We start from the raw sequence: 23,395 nt of genomic DNA on the forward strand, positions 1-23,395 counted from the left end.
TGTGCTCTACAAACTGATGGTTGTTTAAAGGGGTCATATTTTTTGCTAAACCCACTTTTATTAGTCTTTGGTTCATTTATTTGTGTATTTGGACCCCCTAACAGTTCAAAAAGTTTGAATTTGAACCCTCCAGGTGCTGAAAAGCTATCTTTAAATTCATTCCGGCAAAAATCGAGTGGATCTCTACAACCCGTTTCAATTCCTGCTTAATTTGTTACATCTATAGCTAGCTACATCACGACATTTGCACATGTAAGGCCAAGACTTCTGACGAACATTTCTCCAAGTATGATATAATTGTTTGTCAGCAGCAGTGGTTGTAGCCCATACTGAAAATATGTCTAAACTTTGAGCCAATTACCTAAAATGTTCAGTTGCTGGTTGTATTAACGAACACAAGTGGCTGAATGGGACAGAAAGCACGGTCAACAACCTGGAGGGGGCGGGGGATGAAGTGGCTCATTTGTATTTAAAGGGCCAGTGCTCAACACGACCTTTCTGGTGTCATTACTCAGAAATAGGGTTGAAAATGGACCTGTGGAGTTGAATCAATGAAGAATTCAGACCCAAACATAGCATTTACAGTTTATGTAGACCACAGGGAAATGTTTTAAAATGCATAATTCCATTTAAAAAAGCAAAATATCACTCCTTTAAGAAATGAGATGCCACTTACTGCGTTAGTTATAGGGTTACATTTATTTTATTACTGCAGTAATTATCCAATGGAAGGATTGTACTATTGGCTTAGTTAAATCTAGTTGTCAACTTGTTATTATTGCTATTATTATTATTAGTTGTATTGAGAGATATATTCCACTAAATGACATTATATTACAGTTATGAAGGAACTGTATCAGTAATTAACGTCGGTGAAAGTTTTAGTACCACAGTGAAAAGGTCTTATTTTACACATTTAGTGCTGAAAACTTGCAATGCATACTATGTGACCCAAGGAAACAATCCATTGTTATATTTTGACAGTTTCTGCCATTCAAGGACAAATCTCCAGCTGTCCTCAAACTGTCAGCAACAAACAAAGAGCAATATGAATCATCTGCACATTCAGAGCTACCCTGCCATTATCCGTCTCCTCTTTCAGCTGGGCAACACTGCTTTCTCCTTTGGCTGCATGTCATCATAATGTACTTGAACTGTGTCACACGTCTGCTTTCTATGTATAGAGCCTGGTCTCATAGCTGTGAAAACAAATGAATACCCTGTCAACTACCATCTGCTCTGCACAGGAGGCATTCGGTCTTTTTGCCAATATGTGGTAAGACACCACAGATGTGCAGTGTTTTAATCTTGGTGGAACTTGGATCTAACATTTCTTCCTGTTATCTTGCTGTTCACTGAGAGATGTCATGAGGATCTTGAGCAGTGAGATGATGGAGTCCAGCAGCTGTCCAGAGTTAAGCCAGAAGCCGCCGGACAGCCTGAGTGTGAACGTTCATGACAATGTTTTCAGCGTGAATAAAGCCCTTCTCGCTCAGAACTGTGAGTACTTCAGAGCGTTGTTTCAGTCCGGGATGAGAGAATGCCAACAGGAGGAGATCCATTTGCAGTGCGTGGGGGTTCTGGGGTTTGTGGTCCTGCTGCGGGTCCTGGATGGAGACCGACCCATGCTGAACAGTGACCAGATTGTGGAAGCCATAGAGTGTACTGCTTTTCTACAAGTGCCAGCTCTAACAAAGCACTTAATCAATATTGTCAACTCTGATAACTGCTTACTCATATACCACACCGCATCCACATACGGCGTGTGGGATCTCGCCCACAGTTCAGCTCAGTTCATCCGGGACATGTACACGGACCTGAAGGAGGACGTCCATGCTTTACCAACCAAACTGGTGGATTACATTGAGAGTCTAATCCCAACTACCTACATGGCTGTTTGTAGCCATTCTCCTTCATCTGAACTGATGCAGGATCTCCAGAGGACAGTCTGCTATTTGGATGAAGAACTTAAAGACTGGAAAGTCCTGACCCAGCTACCTGTTAGCACCAGCACCACAATGGCAGGGCTGGCAGTCCTGGACAACAAACTTTACATCATTGGAGGGGTGCACGATGTGAACAAAAAGGTAGTAGAGACTGGTTTTTGTTACAACCCCTTAACCAACACATGGACCACGATCTGCGGCCCACAGCAGCTCCGCTATAACCTCACCCTCATAGGTCACGAGGGCTGCCTCTACGCCATCGGAGGAGAGTACGATAGGAAGGAGTTGTCGTCTGTGGAAAGGTACAGGGTGTCCAATGGATGCTGGAGTTTTGTTTCTCAGTTGCCGTGTCCTGCTGCCTCGGTGGTTTCTACTAAAGCTATGAACAGGATCTTCATCTGTCTCTGGAGAGGTAAGGGAGCCACAGACATACATGAGTATGTGCCCGATAAGGACCAATGGCATCTAGTCACCACGCTAATCCGAGAACAGAGTTACGGCCTTTGCATGGTGGGACATAAGGATAATTTGTACGTGATGCGTAACGGACGATGTGAGGACTTCTTTCTATGTGTGATGGATTGTTATAACCTGACGACGAAACAGTGGACGGCCATGCCCGGACAGTACTCCAACAATAAAGGGTCTCTGTTCACAGCAACAGTCAGAGGAGACTCAGTGTTCACCCTCAGCCGGAAGGTAACCTCGGAGTACACAATAGAAGAACACAAATGGAGGCTGAGACATGAGATGAAAGGTTTTGGCAGGATTGGATCAATATATACATTTCTCATGAGGCTTCCTAAGGCCACCGTGTCCCTCGTGGAAAGATCTACTGCGGTTCCTCAAGGACGAAACATCAGAGAACTTGTGAACTGTCGGAGACGCTCTGCGCAGTGTTTTGGTCATCTGTGAGGACACTGGAGGGTTGACTTGATGTAGCTAACATGAAAGAGTTTCACTGCAAAAATCTAAACCTTACCAAGTGTATTTTTCTCATTTCTTGTCAAAATATCTCATCACACTTAAAATAAGACATAATCACCTAAAGAGTAACTTGTAAATGAGATATAAAAACTTAGTGTAAGACAATAGATCTTGAAAATCTGATTTCAAGAAATCTTACCAAGATAATTTTCACTTGTTCCATTGGCAGATTTTTTTTGCTTGAATGAAGCAAAAAAAATCTTGAATTAAGCCCAAAAAAAAAAAAAAAAAAAAAAAAAAAAATCTGCCAATGAAACAAGTAAAAATTATCTTGGTAAGATTTCTTGAAATAACATTTTCAAGCTCTATTGTCTAAAAATAAGTTCTTATATCTCACTTGCAAGTTACTCTTTAGGTGATCATGTCTTATTTTAAGTGTGATGAGATATTTTGAGTAGAAATGAAAAAAATACACTTAAGATTTTGATTTTTGCAGTGTTCCTCTAGGATGGGACTGCTCAGGAAAAAATAAGATACAGATGGTTTTGTTATTTTAAGGATTAAGAATCTTTGTTTGTCGGTGTATTTTTACAGGTGGACATGCAACACACACTGAAACTGACCCTCTGCGTTTAACCCATCGCTATCGGAACATGCAGGAACACACCACACACTGCAGATCTGGGGGGTGGGCTGGTATGTCAGGTGCCCAGGGAGCACACAAGGGGTTGGTGCCTTGCTGAAGGGCACATCAGCCAATGATTTCTCTGCTTTTCTGTGAATCAAACATGCAACCCTTTGGTCACAAGCTGATTCCCTGACCTTCTTGGCCATGGCTTTGTCCATATTTAAAGATATGTATTAGATTTAAATGACCAGATTTGCTTATTATAGAAACTACAGCCATAATTTCTAAAAAGTGACAACAAGAAAATAGTTCTTAAGAGCTACAGCAAAGAAAAACAAGGTATTTTGCATCTGTAAAGGGTCAATATGTAAGATTTGATTGTGTTGGAGTGTTTGTTGTGCTCGGTATCTGACATCTATTGATCTTGGCTGGCTCTCAACTCTCTGTTCAAAGCGAATATAGTGAGTGTAAGACAGTGTCTGCTTTAGAGGATCAGAAGAAAAGCACTGAAATACTTGAGAGTGACCACAAAGGTTTTCTCAGAAGAACATTGCTGAGTCCTCAACATAGAAACCAGTGAATGAATATAAGCAACCAACAATCAGCAATCAACAAACAGCACAAAAGAGACTCCAACACAATGAAAGGATAAATGTTCCACAATGAACCTTTCAATGTCACAACACTCATGTTCATTTGAGATTGTGCACTTTTGGTGCAAAAGTGAAAGTAGTTCGTGTTGTTTGATGGCTAATGTTTTCAGCGGAATCCAGGTCTTGAAATTTGAAGTGGTCTCTTCATTTTTTTTTCCAGGGCTATTTTAGTTTCAGTCATGATTAAAAACAGCCAAGAAATGCGAGTGGCTGCAGTGTTTTGCTAAACAAGTGGAATGAAAAAAGAATGCAAAAGGTTTAAAGTTAAAACCTAAAGTATTCATCATGTTACCCCATGGTCTTGGTTCTGTGTTAACTTCATTCTACTTTTCTGATGACATCCATTTTATCTGTGAAATTAATGTTGTAGCTGTTTCCATACTATAACATTTTGGTGAATACACCAAAATAACCAGTAAAGACAAAGACAACATAAAAAAGATATATGCTAAGATGAATAGGTCTGCTTAAGCAGTACAGATGCTGTATGTGTATATGGTTTTCTCTTTATGGGAACCAGACTCTGATGGATGCTGCTTGTGTTTTCACAGAAAACAAACTTTGTATAACTGATTTTCCCCAGACGGATTCATTCTAGGAAGTCGGGTTAAATAAGGAGAAGCAAAAGGAGGAAAGTATAAAAATAGCACCCTGTCAGGAGAAAAGGTACTTTCCTATGTGTGTATGGAATATTAATTGAAGAAAAAAACTGTGTTAGTGTCATTTTGTAATACAGTTTTAATGAATTTGACAGAAATAAATCTACTCAGATCACTTTTTATAAATGGAGCCAGTAAATGTAGCATAACAATGAGTGAATGTAATAAACATTTTTAGCCAAAGAAAACATTAATAAGCAAATAATGAAAAATGTGCAATATGAGCACCTCATATGAAACTAATATAAAAAGTATTTATATCCCATATCTCCTTCGCAAAGGCCACCATCCATCCTCAGCTGTAATGACGTGTGTTTAATAGTTCTTTCAGATACAACAGTACCGTACTTTGCTGTTAAAAAAAAGAAAAAAAAAAAAAATCACAGGTATGCTGCAGTTTAATTACAGTTCAGTCATGTTAGATTTCTGGTCTGCGTGATCCGACGTCACGCCACACGCATCATCAGCTCCTCCAGGGCCCGTTCACGGTGGTTTTCATGGACGAGCAGCACTTCTTTGATGGCGTTCTGCTGGAAGCCCATCTCATTGAACTGACTCAGGAGGTGAAGAAACTCCTCAGCCTGAGGAAAAGGACATTATTTAGAATGAGTTTGGATGAGATTTGTACAGTTTTCGTGAGTAAAAATATACTTCAGATGAGGAGAGTGACACTGTGATGTTATAGTGTGGATATTTCCTTATCCAAAGATGCGTCATAGTGCAGATATCGCAATCAAATAGCAAATATTCACAGTTTTACTTGTTAATTTATGTTTTGTTACCTCTGCCAAGGAACAGCAGAGGTTATGTTTTCATCAGGGGTTTGTCTGTTTGTTTGTCTGTTAGCAAGATAACTCAAAACATCATGGACAGATTTGGATGAAATTTTCAGGAAATGTTGATACTGGCACAAGGAACAAATGATTAAATTTTGGTGGTGATGGGGGGGGGGGGCTGCCTTGGTGGAAGTCTGCGCTCTCTGAGTGCTTTCCTAGTTTTTCTAATGCAATTAACAGTAATATTGAAGATTTGTTTTACTAAGATGCAAATAAAATTGTGCATTTTGAGCATTTACCTTGGTTTCACAGTTCTGAAACATCTCCAGAGCCTCTTCTACCTGGACCATATCGTAACCCAGTTGACAGAGATGGTCACATGCCACCAAGTAGCTCAAGATCTGCAGAAACACAAACAAACACTCACCAATATAGGAGCAAGAAACTGTACCCTGTAGTAACCCCGATTATGAAGGTTAATAATAACTCTCACTGTGACCTCTGACCATCTGTTTCAATCCTTTGTTATTTACCTGTGATAATTCATTAAATCGTGTCTGAGGCTTATTAGAAAAAGCTAAACCTGTGCATGTTTACCAGACAGGATTGTGTCGACAGGATTACAGCCTTAATATCTTTAGCCTTTCATCCTAATCCAACTGATCCATTGTCTACAAGTTGCATGAATCCATTTGCAATGTGTAAGTTTGGAGAAGATCCCTTTCAATAAATCAACCTGCTAAGTTCAGTATTACTGTGTTATGTGTTATGTAACTAAATACACTGTTGCTCATAAAGTTGGAATAATTTAGTTTTCAGACACATTTGTCTTTTTATTCCTATTTCTACACATCAGTAATCACCTTTAACCTGGTGCAATGATCACATACTGAGCCCAGGTGACACCTTATCTATGCATCTAATTTAGAAATAAAAGAAAAGCTAAATTAGATTTTATTAAAAATATTACTGAACTAACAAAAGCTGCCAGAAAATGTAGTGGAGTATAAAGTACAATGTTTGCCTCTGAGATGTAATGGAGTAGAAGTAAATGAACATTGTACAAGTTCAGTACTTGATTATTAGTACTTAGAAACAGTTCACTGCAGAAAAGAGCACACTATAGTAATTTATTAGAAATATTTTGTATATTTTATCAAGCAAAATAAATAAAACTAGTGCGTTGACCCATGGGTAACCACGAGTTCTAGAACCTCTTCTAGATCCAGTTCGTTCTTTTACTTTCTTTACTTTCTTGGTAAATTCCACAGACATTTTCAGTTGAATAACCTCTCAGCTGGCATGTCTGTTTCTGAATATGAAATCTGACACCATAGCAACGTGGCCCTATTGTTTATCTGTTGCTAGGTAACACACTTCAGTGATGATTCTATGATTCTGGGCATAGTATTCCAAAATTACTAATATCTCCTAAATATTGGTCCTATCAACTTGCCGTTTTCACTAGTCTCTTCCTTGACCAAAAACACATAAGTATGACAAACTGCAGCAGTCAGCTCTTTCCATATTTTGTGTGATGCCTGAGACACACACACAGAGTCCACTTCCCTTTTACAATATAGGATGAGGTTATAAAATCTTATTACCAGCATTTTATCCTCTATTAAAACATGTTAAAATATTAGAGGATGAATCTTACTACACAGCAGCCCACAGAGTTGGAATAATTTTCTTTTCAGACACATTCCTCTTTTTATTCCTATTCATACACATCAATAATCACCTTAGATCAGGTTCAACGATCACATACTGAGTCCCAGTGACACTATCTATCAACAATAATTCGCATTGTCACAATCCTCTTATGAGAAGAGGTAAAACATATTATTCCAACTTTATGAGCAACAGTGTCATTGTATTCATCCAGTGTACTTAAGTAAAGTTACGGTCTACTAAAAATGCACCGTGTAGTTTATAAAAGCATCAAAAATGGCTCCATATTAATGCACTAAAACAGTTTTGCTAACGTGATAAAAACATAATAGAATATCCTATAATAACATAAAACTTCTCATTCTACAAAATGAGAAACAGCAGTAAATCCATATTTTACATGTATTTACATTAAGTAGTTGTTTATTCATGACTTTTACTTGTTCTACTTTCACTTAACCCATAAAGACCCAGTACTACTTTTGTGTTGACTCCCAAATTAATTCTTCTCTCTATTTAACCTTTCTTAAGTGATTTTTTCAGTGAAAATCATGTATTTCCTTACATTTATTTTGCTGATCATGTATTTTAATCATCGTGCTGAGATTAGATTGGAGGGTTACCATACCAAAAACAGAGAACACTTGAGAAAAAGTGACTTTTTCAGAAAAATATCTTATTAACAGAACATAATCCAAGTGTCTCCATCCGTTGTCATTGATCAAGCTCAATGGGTTTTACTGGTGAATCAATGCTGTAGAACACAGGTGTGAAACATGTGGCCCGGGGGCCAAATCCGGCCCGCCAAAGGGTCCAGTCTGGCCCCTAGGATGAATTTGTGAAATGCAAACATTACACTGAAGATATTAATTATTTTAGTTCAGGTTCCACAAACAGACCAATTTAATCTCCAGTGGGTCGGATCAGTAAAATACTATCATAATAACCCATAAATACTCACAACTCCACATTTTTCCCTTCGTAAATGTAAACATTTTCATGCCATTTTACTGTATTTACACTAAAACAAACTAACATTTCTCAAAAATTCGAATAACCTCAACAAATATGAACATTTTGAAATGTCTGAAGTGTAATTTTAACAATATTCTGCCTGTTATTAAATGTTTTGTGTATTTGTAGATCCACTGTGATCTGTAAGTTGTAACGTACATGTGTAAATGATAAACTGAGGCAGAATATTGTTAAAATTGCACTTTGTTTTCTTAAGAAATTTCAGTTTGTTCATGTTATTCACACTGATTTAAAGGATAGTCGGTAAATGTAAACCTTTTCATCGCATAATTTTACTTTTTTGGCTCTAAAACATAGAGGAAAGTTTAGAGTTGACATTTTTTATATATTATTATGTTATTATTTCACTGGTCCGGCCCACCATGGATCAAATTTGGCTTAATGTGAACTAAAATGAGTTTGACACCCCTGCTGTAGAAGATGACGGTGTTTCCACATTCACTACGAAGCCTCTGAACGTCAAATGGGTCATATCTGATGACCATGAAAAAATGACAAACTGTATTTTACAACAATTATTTACATGTATTGATAGAATTAGAGGTTCTAAAGTTATTAAACATTTTAGATCAGTAGGTGCTTTGGTCACTGGCGTATATTTGGGTCTTTATGGGTTAAATTAAGGAAATGAGTATTTTTTTCCATCTCTTCTTTGCTTTTGCATGGACATTGGCATCAGCCCACCAACAGACAGCAAAAACTGAAACCAGTTTAACTGCTAAGCTGAGGCTAAGCCGGCCTCGTTACTCTGTTTCTCTGAGATTAATCAAAAATCCTCTGACATCAGCGGAGTGAAATACAATATGTGTGAGAGCATGAGAGCACAGTGACCGGCTCTATAGTACAGGGGCCAGCGTGAGACGGAATATTATGTTCATTTAGGTAATTAGTTCTTCCCTGCTAATCAAGTCTTATTAAAATAATTTGCCACCTGCCATATCAGTGCTTGTTAAGTAGCAAGAAAGGAACGGCTGAAGGAGAGTGGAGGGAATGCAGGATTGCAGAACCTTCAGTTAAGAAATGCATTTTAATTCTCCAAATATCTCAGCTATGACGGGCAGTAGATTGTGGAAATTTGGTGAAAAAAGCATGTTAGTTGTGTATGCCAATGTGCAAGATTAAGGGGGATTTAGGAGGATTGAATTACAGAAATGGAAAATAGGGTTATGATTATCTTTTCCTTACAGTATTACCATGGCAAAAAAAAAATTAACTTTAAAATTACTTGTTTTATCTATAGACTTCCTCTTTTTTTCTCTGTTTTATAGCACTACTCATTGGAATTACTAATTACTTGTCAATTACTAGCTTGTAACATTAATTTCTATTAAAAAAAAAAAAAAAAAGAAGCAGATCAGAACAACCATCGTACTTCCTCTGTTTTTTTTTTACAGCCACCATATGGGAACGTGATTGGTGGGAAATTCAATTGGTTATAATCTGTGTCTTCAGCACAAGATAACACTAAATATTACACACTGCGCCTGGAATGTTTTTACTGGTCATTACTGGTCTGAATATACAATTTTAAGGTTTTTGGTGAAAGTAGGCTATGATATTTACCGCACCAAACAAATTGCTATTGAGTATCAAAAAAATGTCTTGTTATTTGATACCAAAGTCCACTTCCTTAAAAATAAATGTCATTATCTTCATCACTGTCAGTGCATGCCGCTGACAAGAAGCAGCACAAAAAAATAGAAACATCTGATGTGCATTAAATGAAACCTGATATAAAACATCACAAAATTAATGCAATGAATCTCATATTTTCTGGGTAAAAGGGTTAAAGACATGTTAAGTGCAAAGGGAGGTTACACTATGCACATCTATGTAATCTAAGTTACACTAAGTAATCACTTTGGTTAATGGAAGCTGTTTCTTTCCTTGAAACTTTTATTTTTCCTGCTGTACATACTTCACATTTATCCAGATAGGATCCTAATACAGGGTCTGAGAAGCACATATGTGTGGACATTAGAATTTTACTAAACCAACAAACATAATGTTGTCTTAGAACTGTATATATATTTGATTATATCCCTACCCTACAAAAATACTCTGTTAAAAGTAGAATCACTGGTGCTTACAAGAGGGTCCTCAGAGAGTAAAACTGGTATTTCTATATTTCTAGAGGCTAAAGGACTTCTGCGCAGTACTGTATGTATTATGTTTGAATATATAAAAATATAGAGGAGCTGAAAGCTAAAACTTAGCACACTGTGTGTAATGTAATTTTCTTTTTGTTAAAATGGAAACACAAAAAAAGTGTAATTTAACAGCTCATATCAGTTTTTTCTGTATCAGTATTAGCTTGGTTTAGCCTCCTTAGCTTGTAGCCGGGCATCTGAAGGATTCATGTATGTAAATGGTTACTAAAGCTGTCAGTCACTGATTTTGTTGTTGTTGTTGTTGTTGTTGTTGTTGTTGTTGTTGTCTTTATTTATTTCGAACATGCAAAAAATAAAATAAAATAAAATAAAATAAAAACAAAACAAAATAAAAAACAAAATAAAACATTTAAATGGACAGAATCTGTCATCAAGCACATAGAAGTCTGAATTTTGCATGGTCGAAATGTTAATAATGTTACATAGCTTGTGATTATAAAGATGAACATAAATGAGAAAAATTATCGTAAAAAGACTGAAAATTATCATAAAAAGACCCCCCACACATACACTTCGGCGACAGATTTACAAAAAATGTATTTTCTGAATGGCCCTCAATTGGAGGCGATGCCCCAGGTATGACCTATACTATAACCAGCCACCAGGGGGAGATGGAGAGGTTTTTTGACTTTACTTTTGGACAGCTATCACAGTGTCCGTCTATGTTTGATCAGTGCTTGCATCAAACAGTCTAACACATCCCTATTCATATCTGTGTTGCGATGCTGTTGAGTACATCTGTTTCAGAGCTGGAATGTCATGAGCCATTGGATCGTTTAAACCTTTCACCGATATACAGTTACAGCACAGGATTAACTCTTCTCTCAGGCCTCTAATTGATACGAGCAAATGGCTGACAGCAAGGAAAGTCAGAGGAGTTAAATGTCGTGGTCCCGACCTGTTCTGGGGTTTGCCGGCCTGTTTTCTGCAGGGCAATGATGGCCGTGCGGAGGGGGTAACCACTGGCGGTGATGGCCTCCAGCAGCTCCCTCTCCTCAGGACTCAGAGCTGAGAGGAGCTCCGCCGACGAATCCGAACTGGCGGTGGGGAAACCCAGGGGGCGGGAGGTCACAGAGGGATTTGTACAGGAATTTGGACTGAGTGACTTCTAAAAGAGAACATAAAACAGACTCTAGTTAGCAAATGTACGCGGCTCCTTGAAGAGAAGGAATTGCAAGGAGACGACATTAGCGCTCTTTAACCACGAGGCAGGAAGCCAAGCGTAATGTGATTTCGATGTCTCTGATTCCTTTCGCAACCCGACTACAGGGAAGGCCTGCAGCTCCACTGACAGACATTTTCACAGTACTTTCTAATCCCGGTGAACCCTTTATAACCTGACGGATTCATTGACTGGACTTTACGCAGGCTATTTTTAGAGATGTAGATCCCTCTAAACATGTTGAAAATTTAGCTGGAAAAAATAAAAACAAAGCAAAAAACAAAAGATATAACGACTAATTCATCTGATGTATGACACAGGAGCCCAAATGAATGCACTTTTTAACAAGTTTACAACAGGAGTTAAAAGATGAAAACTATGTTGATCTGCATATGAGTACAGGGCTGTTCATTCTTCGTTTGCTGCGCTGGGCAGTGATGATATTTAATACTAAAAGTGATCCCTGTCTTCTCCTGGCTTATGTGTGGAAATTTATAGTGTGGCTCAGGAAAAGCTAATGCCCCAGGCTTTAGGCCATATTCATAGTCACCTCCAGGGAAACACAGTGAGGGCTAAGTATAGACTTCACAGAGCTGTGCTATAAATTCTCACAGATAATCTACAACATCAAACGTTTTATTTGATAAAGAAAAATGATATGGGTCAATTAATATTTTGTACATTTTTACAGTAATCACACTTTATATTAAGGTACATATGTTGAACACTATCTAGTTCCTTAGTCCTTATTAGCCCATTACAAACCGTGTATTCATATCTTATTGTGCATACCCATATCCAATGACTACTATAACAAGAACCTTTTAATTACAACATATTAACAGTAATTAAAGAAGTTGTTGTAAATTGAATCTAATCTTCATATGCTTTGCTCAGTTTGTGCTTATAAAATGTCAGTACCACTACAATAGTCATTCTCTCTTAGTTACTTAATACATTTGGTCTATTTATCCAACAAAACAGTGTTGATAGTGTCCAGAGTCTAAATTAAGCCCCACTATCTCAGAATCTAATCCCCATGCAGAACGGAAGTCTGGCTCATGACAACTTTACCAGTAGTTTGATACTTACTAACTACAAGTAGATTAGTAATGAGCATTAATAAGAGATTAAGAGACTATAAAAACTGAATATGCTACTAATATTTATGTTAGTAAGCAACTGTGTGTACTTTAAAATAAAATATTACAGCAACAGTGCTTTAGCTATAAAAGTATTAGTAGTAGTAGTAAATAGTAGTAACAGTAGTAGTATTATGGCCACTTAAGGGCAGTGCAACAAGCTGTACAAACATTATTCTTTAGTGTTGCTATGATTGGTAATTAGAACCAAGATCTGCTTCAAGAACCAGACCATTGAAGGTTCAGGTCAGAGGATGTGGAACACACAGAACAATACAGCATGATCCAAACAACAGGAGGATCAGTGACTGGACTGGAAATCTCTGGATGAGTCAAAACATTGACTCAACACCAGACTCACAAACACCTGGAACCTGTGAGAAGATACCAAGTGTCTGTGGGCTCCAGACTCCACTTCTACAGCCCTTTTACTGTCGATCTGTTGGAGTTACGGCTACTCAAATGATTGCTTCACAAGGCACTAATAGACATATTTATTCTTTGTATGAGTTTTGTTTTCTTTTTGGCAAAAAAAAAAAAAAAAAAAACCTTTTCAGCCTCTGATCGCCGTCTCTCCCCTCCTTATTTCATGATATGGTTTGGTCCAGATGCCAGAGCTCCAGGATAATACTAGTAAATATACTGGGATCCATAAAATAAAACTGTTTTATTTGTATTTTTATATCAATGGAAAGAAACATGATATTGTTATCATTTTAAAATATCATTAAAATGTAAATGGCTTGTACTTTTATCTTCAATCTCGAACGAAATTGTAAAATCTTTTGTAAGCAGAATATTGATCCATGCTTGCACAGTGTTATATTTTTAGGGTTTGCATAGTGGTGAGCCCAAATTAGATTTTTTTTCACGGTGCCCCAAATCCCTGGTGGCACCTCTGGTCAAACCAAAACCAAAGTAAATGAGGAAAAACTTCTGCTGCTTTCACCATTGTCTGTGCTGATTTGCTGAACATTTAATGCTTTTGAACATTTATATTGTGGTTATAAATACAGATTTTAAGAGGTTTTATTTTTACCATATGTGTTGGCCATTGGTCTTCGATACGGGGGTGCTGGTCCACTGAAATGGACCTGATGTTTGGTGATCTGTGTACTGATGCATTGTGGGATTGGCTGTCTACTTCGAGAACACTCTGTTTCGGGGATGCTGACAGGGAACACTGGCGCAGGTTCTTCCTGCGTTGGTGTGGCAGGCTGCTGAGGCAGGCGGGGGGGTTCAGCAGGTCAGGAACGAAGGCTTTCTGTGCTTTACTTCGCTGACACTGAGCAGGAGGATGGTAGCCCTTCTTCAACGACGTATCTCCTTCGTCATCTGAGTCCGAGATGGTAAACTTGGTGCGGAGGACGGCAGGGTTGAGGCTGTGGGAGCGCTGGCGAGGATTGGGCTCCCAGAAGTCTGAGCTGTGACGGCTGGCGAGGCGGCTCTGCTGGGGGCTGCTGAACATCATCCAGTAGGGGGGGCAGGACGGATGCAGCCCTGATGTGGAGGAGGACACATGAGGTCGCTGCTGGTGGATGAAGCCACTCTGCAGCCCTGTCAACACCCAGTTCTCCAGGCTGAACTCGTACTGTCACAAAACAGAAATATACACACATTATAGGCTTTAACCCTTTATCAGGCAAGTGACTATTTTTGGTCATTTCTACATGCATTACATGACAGTGACAGCAACAGTCACAGTAAGGAAACAATCTCAGGTCCAATGTGGTCTACAGGGTCTGTAAGGTCCACCTCTGCATGAACAGTGAGTGTACCTGCTTTGTTAGGTACCATGAAGTAATGGTACTAATGTAAGGAATGATGTTCAAAGGGAGAATGTGGATGTGGACAGGGGTCTGGATCAGCACTGATGTTGGTCTAATGTTCTAAAATACATGTTTCTTTCATATTACATGTGATTTTTACGTATTTTTTTATATTTACTTCTTATTTTTTGTCTGTTTGTTTTTGTTTTGCCACTTACAAGTAAGGAACCAAATATGGTAACTTCATTGACCTTGATTTTCTGCATAACAATAAAAGGTTTTAAAAAAAATCACTTGTTATCCCTATAATGCCAAACGTATCACATTTGATATATGAGTTTTCAAGCCCTCTACATGATCAGTGTGATATTTTTTCTCTTGAAAAACCTGATGTATACAATTAGATACATGCAATACACAGATAATCCACCAGGGGGGAGGAATTAATTCACCAGAGGCCTTTCCAGTGACACTACAAGATTGTCATTAATGAGGAAGGAGGCAGAACTTTGACAATTTTTAAAAGGAATTACCAATTTGTTAGACATGCTTGTGTTATATTATGTTTTTGTTTGTTCAAAAATGATAATATCTGAGCATTGAGACCTGATGTATCAAATATTATACAAAATTCATAACTCATACATGGAAATTGAAATTTAAAAAAAAAGTTTTTGGTTGTTCAGAAGGACCAAAAAAGGCTCCAGTTTCAAAGAACTGGAATTTTCTGTCAATGATTTAATGGTTCAGGCTTTACAGGGTTATGTCCTCCAATAACACACTAAGGTTGAAATGTTGAATTTCAGAGTATTTCTATTGGTGACCTATAAAGGGTTAACTGCTTCAAGGATGAGGGACACTTAATCTGACCTTATCTCTTTTGTTTGATAAATTTCTATTATAAATTCACTGCTTATTATTTCACTTAAAAGTGCTTGGTAGCTCTGGGTGAATCAGTTTGGTACTGGATGTTCAGCACTAAATGTTTTTTTTGGATTCAGCTTCTTCACTGCAGTGAAAGTTAAAAGGTACAGGCTCTGAAATGTCATATAAAAGTAAACAATAGGCCTTGGAAAGATTGTTTTCTTCTAGCTCTTACGGTACAAAGTGAACTGAACCTCTTTTCATTTTAATATCCCGATTAGCCATAACATTCTAACCGCTGACAGGAAAATATATCATTAACTGAATATAAAACAAACATCTACAACCACTGTCTTTTATCAAACTCCATGGGTTTTACTGATGAATCAGTGTTGTAGAAGATGATGGTGTTTCCATGGTAACTACAGAGCCTCTGAATGTCCAAATGGATCATATCTAATGACCATGAAAAGATAGAAAAACTGCATTTTACCTAAATTATTGACACGTATTGATAGGATTAATGGATCAGAAGTTATTAAATGTTTAAAGTGGTAGATACATGGTGACTGTTTAGGACTTGAATGGTTAAGTATTAGTTCTACACTGTGAAAATAGTCGACTACAAGCATTCAGAACTTACTTCAACATGCACCGTTCAGCCATAACATTTTGACACTGACAGGGAAAGTAGCTGATAATTTCATCCCAGTAGGACCTGTCAGCGGTTGAAATATATTAGCCAGCAAGTGAACATTTAGACCTCGAAGTTGACGTATTAGAAACAGCGAAAATGAGCAAGAGTGGAGATCTGAGCAACTTTGACAAGGGAGAAACTGTGATGGTCTAATTCAGGGATCTCAAATATATGTCCCAGAAGGAGTCTAATCCAGCCCATGGGATGAATTAGTAAGGTATAAAAATTACACAGGGGACATTATTATCTATTTTTCAATAAAAGTAACTGCTTTTTTCTAATTTTGTCCGCTGGGGTCAGACTGTGATCTGTAAGTTGTAATGCACATGTGAAAATGATCAACTGAGGCATAATACAGTTAAAACGTCACTTATTTTTCATACAAAATTACATTAAGTTATTCAGAGAGGACAGTTTGTGAATATGAACATTTGTTATTTTATTTTATTTGCACTAAAACAAAGACAAAAAGTGTGAGTTGTCATTATTTATAAGTTATTATGGTCTTGTTTCACTGGTCCAGCCCACTTGAGATCAAATTGGGCTGCATGTTGGTCCTGAACTAATGAGTTTATCTCCCCTGGCCTAATTAATTGGTCAGAGCATCTCCAGATCTTGTCATTCATTTACTAGTGTAAAGTAGTTAGAACCTGCCAAAACCATCTAAACAACACTGTGGCCCAGATAGCTGGAGAGTCGGCCTGTGACTGAAGGGTTGCTGGTTTGATTCCCTGGACTGTCTGTCTGTCTGTCTATCTGTCTATCTGTCTATCTATCTATCTATCTATCTATCTATCTATCTATCTATCTATCTATCTATCTATCTATCTATCTATCTATCTATCTATCTATCTATCTATCTGTGTGTGTGTGTGTGTGTGTGTGTGTGTGTATATAATATCAGCACCACGCCATTTTAACATTTATTCTTTGTTCTTTAGTCTGTTTTTTATTTTGTCATGTTAAATTTTTATGCCTTTTTTTGCATCGTCTTGTAGCATTATTCTCATTTTGTTACATGTTTTACAGTTTTTTCATCATGTTACATCACCTCATTTTTAACTGTCTTGTGTCTTGTTACGTCTTTTTGTCGTGTGTCATGTTGTTTTATCATTTTCATCTTGTCATGCAGCCGTCTTCGTTACGCATTTTGTTACATTGCTTTTTTGTCTTATTGCAGGAGAAATCAAATTCTACTCATTTTTTTCCCACTTTTGTTTTAATGTCATCATAATTTGACATTAATGCTGCAAGTAAGTGAGTCCAAGGTATAAAAAAAAATTAATAAAGTATTAAAATTAATTCTGAAGTTCATGTCTGTTAAGGCTCATTTTGCTCAACCCTCTAATGGCTTTTTAGAAGAAAATTTATTGGATCCATAACATATAAGGCCACTCCTCCTCTGAATATGGATGTCTGTTTCATGACCGTTTATTTGATGTTGTTAGAGACACTGTCTTTCTGAACCAAGTGTTAGACGGAAGTGTCCTGAGGTTGAACCAGAGCTGTCCAACAGCCAAGGCAGAGAAAAACATGTTATTGGACTTTCACTAAATAAGTCTGCGGTCTTTGGAGTTGAAGGTCAAACGTCTTAACCCTACTAACCTCGACTCTAAACACACGGCTTAAGTCTAGAGACACATGAGCTGATGGTTCAGACATCGGTTTTACTCTACAGTAAATACTGAAGGGAATAAATACTAGTGAACGGTAAAACTCACACATACCTCTGTATCCTGCAGGATGTTGAGATAATCCGGGACAGTAACTTTCACACCCTCTATGTTTTCCTGTGAGGCACCATGTGGCATTTTCAGTGGAACGTCTTCCATAACAGTCAGTTCACTGAAAACAGAAACAGATGGAATCGACTCATGTCTTAGAAACAAAAATCATCTAAAGGATGACCAGATCTGCACCGTGGACACACATTAACACACATTGGGTCATACAGAGAAGAGTTTTTACTCCATACACTGAGGAATCAAACAACACTTCAGGAACAAACGTTATTATAACCAAAATGGGATTTCACATTTATATTATTTGTAGTCTGAAACAATTATTTCCCATTTAGAAATGCTAAATTGTCAAGAGGAAGAAGACAAAGAACAGCAATAATTGTAGGAAGAAGAAATTAAATTAAATTAAATTTAGTTTAATTTAATTTAACTTAATTCAATTCAGTTCAATTTAATTCTTGTTAACCATCATCGTTTTAAATGGTAAAATAAATACAAGCAGTATTTACATGTCTGAGTCACTAATAAAGACAAATTAAGTCAAAAATGCTCTTTGGCTGTCGTTTCCAAGATACATTCTTGTGTCAAATTGTGAAGTAGAATGTGTAAACTTATTGTGTAAATGTATAAAAAAATAACGTATATGTATGTATGTATGCATGTGTGCGTGTGTGTGTGTGTGTGTATATATATATATATATATATATATATATATATATATATATATATATATATATATATATGTTTAAAGTATGAAAAATAAAAGTAACCATTCAGTAAAATTAGTTTTTCTGCAGCATTCATGTGTATATTATATTTTATTGCCATCAGTTGTATAAATGTACATAAACCTATATATGTATATATATTTGTCTAATAACACTTTATCACATACATTAAAAACATCAGCTAACCAGCACTTTTGTCATTTGTTTTTCAATTCATCTTATTAAAGTATGTAAGATTTAGCACATTTAATCTCTGAGGAAGATAATTTTATATATTTTTTAAATTGTAGTGTGATGTTTCACTGGTGCTTTGATGTGTGTTGGATTTTACTGCTAGACATGTTTCAGTGTGACCTCATGTGAACCACTTTAGTTTTTCATGAGCTCAGGAGATCACTTGCTACCTGTGCGTAATAGTCAAGCTAAACCCGGTCATGAATGAACCAATCTGAGCTCATTCTTCACCTTTAACACATCAAACCTCCAACACATCATTCATCATCCTGCTCTACTTCTGCAGAAATGGACGAATCCCTCTTGGGTTGTTCATTGAGGTTTAAAGATTATCACGCACTATCGAGTCTATCGGATCATTTGCACTGAACGGCAGCTGTTGAAGCAGCTAATACCAATCTGTGCAGACCTTTTTCCATTACATTACCTGTCAAAGGTCTAACTCTTGACGTCAAGCAACTGCACACACACCTCCTCCTCCTGCAGCCGTCAGATACCACTTACATGAGGGTATGTGAGGACATTATCCAACTGTATGGGTTTTTTTTTAAATTATTTTTATTTATTATGTATAGTGTGTTTGTTCTTTTACTCTACAGGGTTCATACACAATTTTCAAGGTCAAATTCATGCACTTTTCAAGCACTTTTAAGGGTCATTTTCAAGTTTTTCCAGCACACATCTACAGCAATACATACACTCATGATTTTTTTTTTCACTTTTTATCACAATGATGTACATTGTATTATGCTATAAACATTGAAAACGATGTTTCACAATAACAAAAAGTTTAGAAATTAAAGGAGAACACAAAGTTTTATTCAAAAAAAGGGAAGCTACTTGCTGTTCTTCAGACACACTCTCCCTGAGAAAAAGATTAAGATAAAAAATTCACCTGTGTCGACCTGAGAACACCAGCTAATTTTCTTTTTTGACATAAAGTTTTATTTTCAAAATGTATCACCTCTTTGTAAGTAACTTTGGTTATAATTACAAGCACTTTCAAGCACTTAAACTAAAATTAAAGCACTTTTCAGACCTTGAAAACACAACATTGAAATTCAAGTATTTTCAAGGATTTCAAGCACCTGTACAAACCCTGATTCTATTTTTATTCTTATATTCTATTTTTATTCTTATATTCTATTTTTATTCTTATATTCTATGTTTATTGTTATCTATCTATCTATCTATCTATCTATCTATAGTCATGGAAAAAATTATTAGACCACCAAAAGTCATCAAAAACAATGGCTATACAATTAAGTACTAACTCCTGTGTGTATCATGTGACTAAAACAAACAGAAAAGAAATCATGGAATGCCTAAAAGCACTGTTTTTGTCAGTACAATGCCATAGATACTGATGTAAGAACTGAAGTGATTTTGGTTATTTAAAAAAAAAACTTGGAAAATGGCTAGATATCAGCTCTGAAATTAAACTCTCATGGGCTATTTTTGTTGTTATCATTATATTTGTCCAAACAAATGTACCTTTAGTTGTACCAGGCATTGAAATGAACAAGAAATTGAAGAAAACAAGGGTGGTCTAATAATTCCAATTCTAATTCTAATAATAATCTATCAATCTATCTATATCTAAGATTGAGTAATTATAGCATCAGGTGAGGTGAAATATCATTGAATGTTGCTAAAATTAGCCTGACTTCTCTCAAATCCTTTCCTGTACGTGTCTGTCTATATTGGTGTGAGCGTTACACAATAAACCGTGCAGTTAAAAGGATTAGGGATTACAACGCTATGTTTGTTAAAAAGCATGGCAGCATGATGCACTTATCTAGCCTAAGGACACGTATACAAGAAAATATATATTATACATTTCATTAAGACTAATCGTGTTTAGGCTGAATCACATTTCCTTCTGTCAGTCCAGTGTGTGACCGTGGGTAAACCATAAGGCGGATCAAAACATGTGGTGTCCTGTTAAGTCTCCTCCATCCCCCTGCTGTTCTGGGTCTGTCCTACTACTGAAGACATTTGCTCCAGTGACATTAAAACACATGGTCCCACTGAGCAGATGGTCCAGGACTTACAGGACCACAAAGACCAGATGCTCCATGTGCTTTAATCTTATTGAGTTTTGCATGAAGTGGTCAACATGAAACGCGACAGGTAGATGAGCATTTGGACACTTAAAGATTTCACTTATAATAAGACTGTACAAGACTGTAAAGAATCCAAGGAAAATATCTATACTCAACTTTCTGGAGAAATTGACATTTTGGTTTAAGGGTCCAAGGGAATCTTTTTTCACTATTTGGTCAAAATGAACAAACTACAGGGGTTGGACAAAATAATGGAAACACCTTCACCTCAAGATGATAATGCCCCAATCCATACAGCTAGAATTGTTAAAGAATGGCATGAGGAACATTCTAATGAAGTTGAGCATCTCGTATGGCCGGCACAGTCCCCAGACCTCAACATTATTGAGCATTTATGGTCAGTTTTAGAGATTCAAGTAAGACGTCGATTTCCACCGCCATCGTCTCTAAAAGAGTTGGAGGGTATTCTAACTGAAGAATGGCTTAAAATTCCTTTGGAAACAATTCACAAGTTGCATGAATCAATACCTTGGAGAATTGAGGCTGTAATTGCCACAAAAGGCGGACCTACACCATATTAAATTATATTTTGTTGATTTTTTAAGGTGTTTCCATTATTTTGTCCAACCCCTGTATGTTAAACCTGTAACTGATTTGAATTGAATACATCGGTTATGTAAAAACATTAAAAATGATGCACATTTCTGTTTAGGTTAATGTCAACATACACACCTCCTCCCACCCAATTTTCTTTTCTTCCTTTTTCTATTTGTTCTATACTCGACTAAAAATCTTGGATTAGCATCTTCGTTCAAATTTGATGTGGATATTGAATTGTACCAGAAAGGGAAGTTTCGTATGCCATGCTTTTACAGATAAACAAAGAATGGAAAAAGAAAAAAAAAAAAGATCTATACTCATGTAAAAGTGTATAAGAATTAGCAACAAGGAAAGGAAATAAAGTCAATGTCTCATGTTTACGATTAATGTCACAGCTTCTTTTATAAATATGTTACATTTTTCTGCTGTAACTGTTAAAATTGAGGTCATTTTAACTACTTTATAAAATATTGGTGGTTTAATCTACAGTAAAGCATCACTTTCTAAAATGTCATCATATGGTTGTAGCATCACTGTCCTGTGAGAACCACAAATCTCTAAAAATACAGCTTTTGTTTTCAGCTGTGTGTCGAAGAATTTTCCGATAAATCCATGAGTTTATTTATTTTTTTAAAGAAAGACTAGTGTTGTTATCTGAAATAACTAAAGATGTCAGACAAATGTAGTGGAGGAAAACATACAATCTTTAATTCTGAGATGTTTTGGAGTAAAAGTAAATGGAAATTATCAAGTGAAATACATGTCGAAGTTGTATTTAATAACTTTTTTGAAATTTTACTTAAATATTATTTAATCAGGTAAGTTAGTTGAGAACTGATTCTCATCTTCAATAATACTTTAATGAATACTTGATGGATATTACATTATACCACTGATAAAAGTACAACAAATATATTAATTTTAAAGAAATGAGTAAAAAAAAAAATTACACCATAATATCAGTGTTCCTCTGCTAAAATGTGCTATATTGGAGGTTATCATTTATTATTTAACACTGAAATAATGGGTTTATATAAAAACTCTCACTATTACTCGACCACTGCAACAAAATAGTAAAAAGTCAACATTTGCTATAAATCTGAGAGATGTGCTGTGAGCAAATGTGAGTCAAAAATCTGACATAAAATATCAGCTTTACACATTTACTAAAGAAATATGATCTGTTTCAGTTTACAGCAACAAAAGGAATGTTTTCTCAATAGCAAATAACATGAGTAAAACAATCTTGAAGAAATGAATATTCCAAAAACAGAATATCATATTGAAGGACTGATACTGAGCTTAAAAAGTCACAGTTGGTGTAATAATTCTTTCCAAAGCTGTATCTATAACTTTGGTAAAAACAGATCGTGGCCTACCTGTTTCCTTCGTGCGGTCACGTCTGTATCCTCTCAGGTGTTTGGCTCAGACTCTTCTCATGACTCTGCTCAGACTCCAGCAGAAAAGGAGGAGGAGACATACGAATCACCACCTGAACCACTAATCCACTGCCTTCCACTAACCCACATCAGCTGCTTTCCACAACTCTCACAATTCCCCGTAGAGGAAGAAGTAAACAGAGATAAAGGAAAGCCTCAGAGCGGAGAGTGGAGGCGTGAATTAAAATCGTAAACAGAAGTGATCCAGTTATAGGTCTTAGATAGAATGTAAACGGTGATGACGTTCTGGAAGGCTGATCGAGGACAAGTCAGTTCCATCTGTGGGACGACGATGAGGTAATACAGAGTGTTGTGTCACTCCCAAATCATAGTATATTTATAGGTACTTATTAGATACTTCACCCATTTCCAAATGGTTTCATTTACTCTCAAAAGCATCATAAACTGATTTTAACTTAAACTGTTCGAATAATAATGTAAACTGTTGCCCATAAAGTTTGAATACAATATATTAACCTCTTC

At 36.6% G+C, this 23,395-nt stretch overlaps 2 protein-coding genes across 2 annotated transcripts; one reads left to right on the plus strand and one right to left on the minus strand.

Annotated features, from left to right (window-relative positions):
• The first annotated feature begins 1,367 nt into the window (after positions 1-1,367).
• On the plus strand, positions 1,368-2,987 carry kbtbd13a (kelch repeat and BTB domain containing 13a). Its single transcript, XM_030131189.1, has one exon. The coding sequence runs from the start codon at positions 1,368-1,370 to the stop codon at positions 2,859-2,861; it is 1,494 nt and encodes a 497-aa protein (XP_029987049.1). The 3' UTR covers positions 2,862-2,987.
• Positions 2,988-4,872: 1,885 nt separating this feature from the next.
• On the minus strand, positions 4,873-23,209 carry ubap1lb (ubiquitin associated protein 1-like b). Its single transcript, XM_030130996.1, has 6 exons — positions 22,854-23,209; positions 17,831-17,951; positions 13,813-14,364; positions 11,368-11,577; positions 5,889-5,990; positions 4,873-5,394 (listed from the first exon to the last, which is right to left on the minus strand). Exons 2-6 carry the CDS (start codon positions 17,933-17,935, stop codon positions 5,260-5,262), a joined length of 1,104 nt encoding a protein of 367 aa, XP_029986856.1. The 5' UTR covers positions 17,936-17,951; positions 22,854-23,209; the 3' UTR covers positions 4,873-5,259.
• Between the last annotated feature and the right edge of the window lie 186 nt (positions 23,210-23,395).

Source organism: Sphaeramia orbicularis, chromosome 3 (assembly GCF_902148855.1).
Source record: "Sphaeramia orbicularis chromosome 3, fSphaOr1.1, whole genome shotgun sequence".
In the NCBI taxonomy this organism is placed as follows: Eukaryota; Metazoa; Chordata; class Actinopteri; order Kurtiformes; family Apogonidae; genus Sphaeramia; species Sphaeramia orbicularis.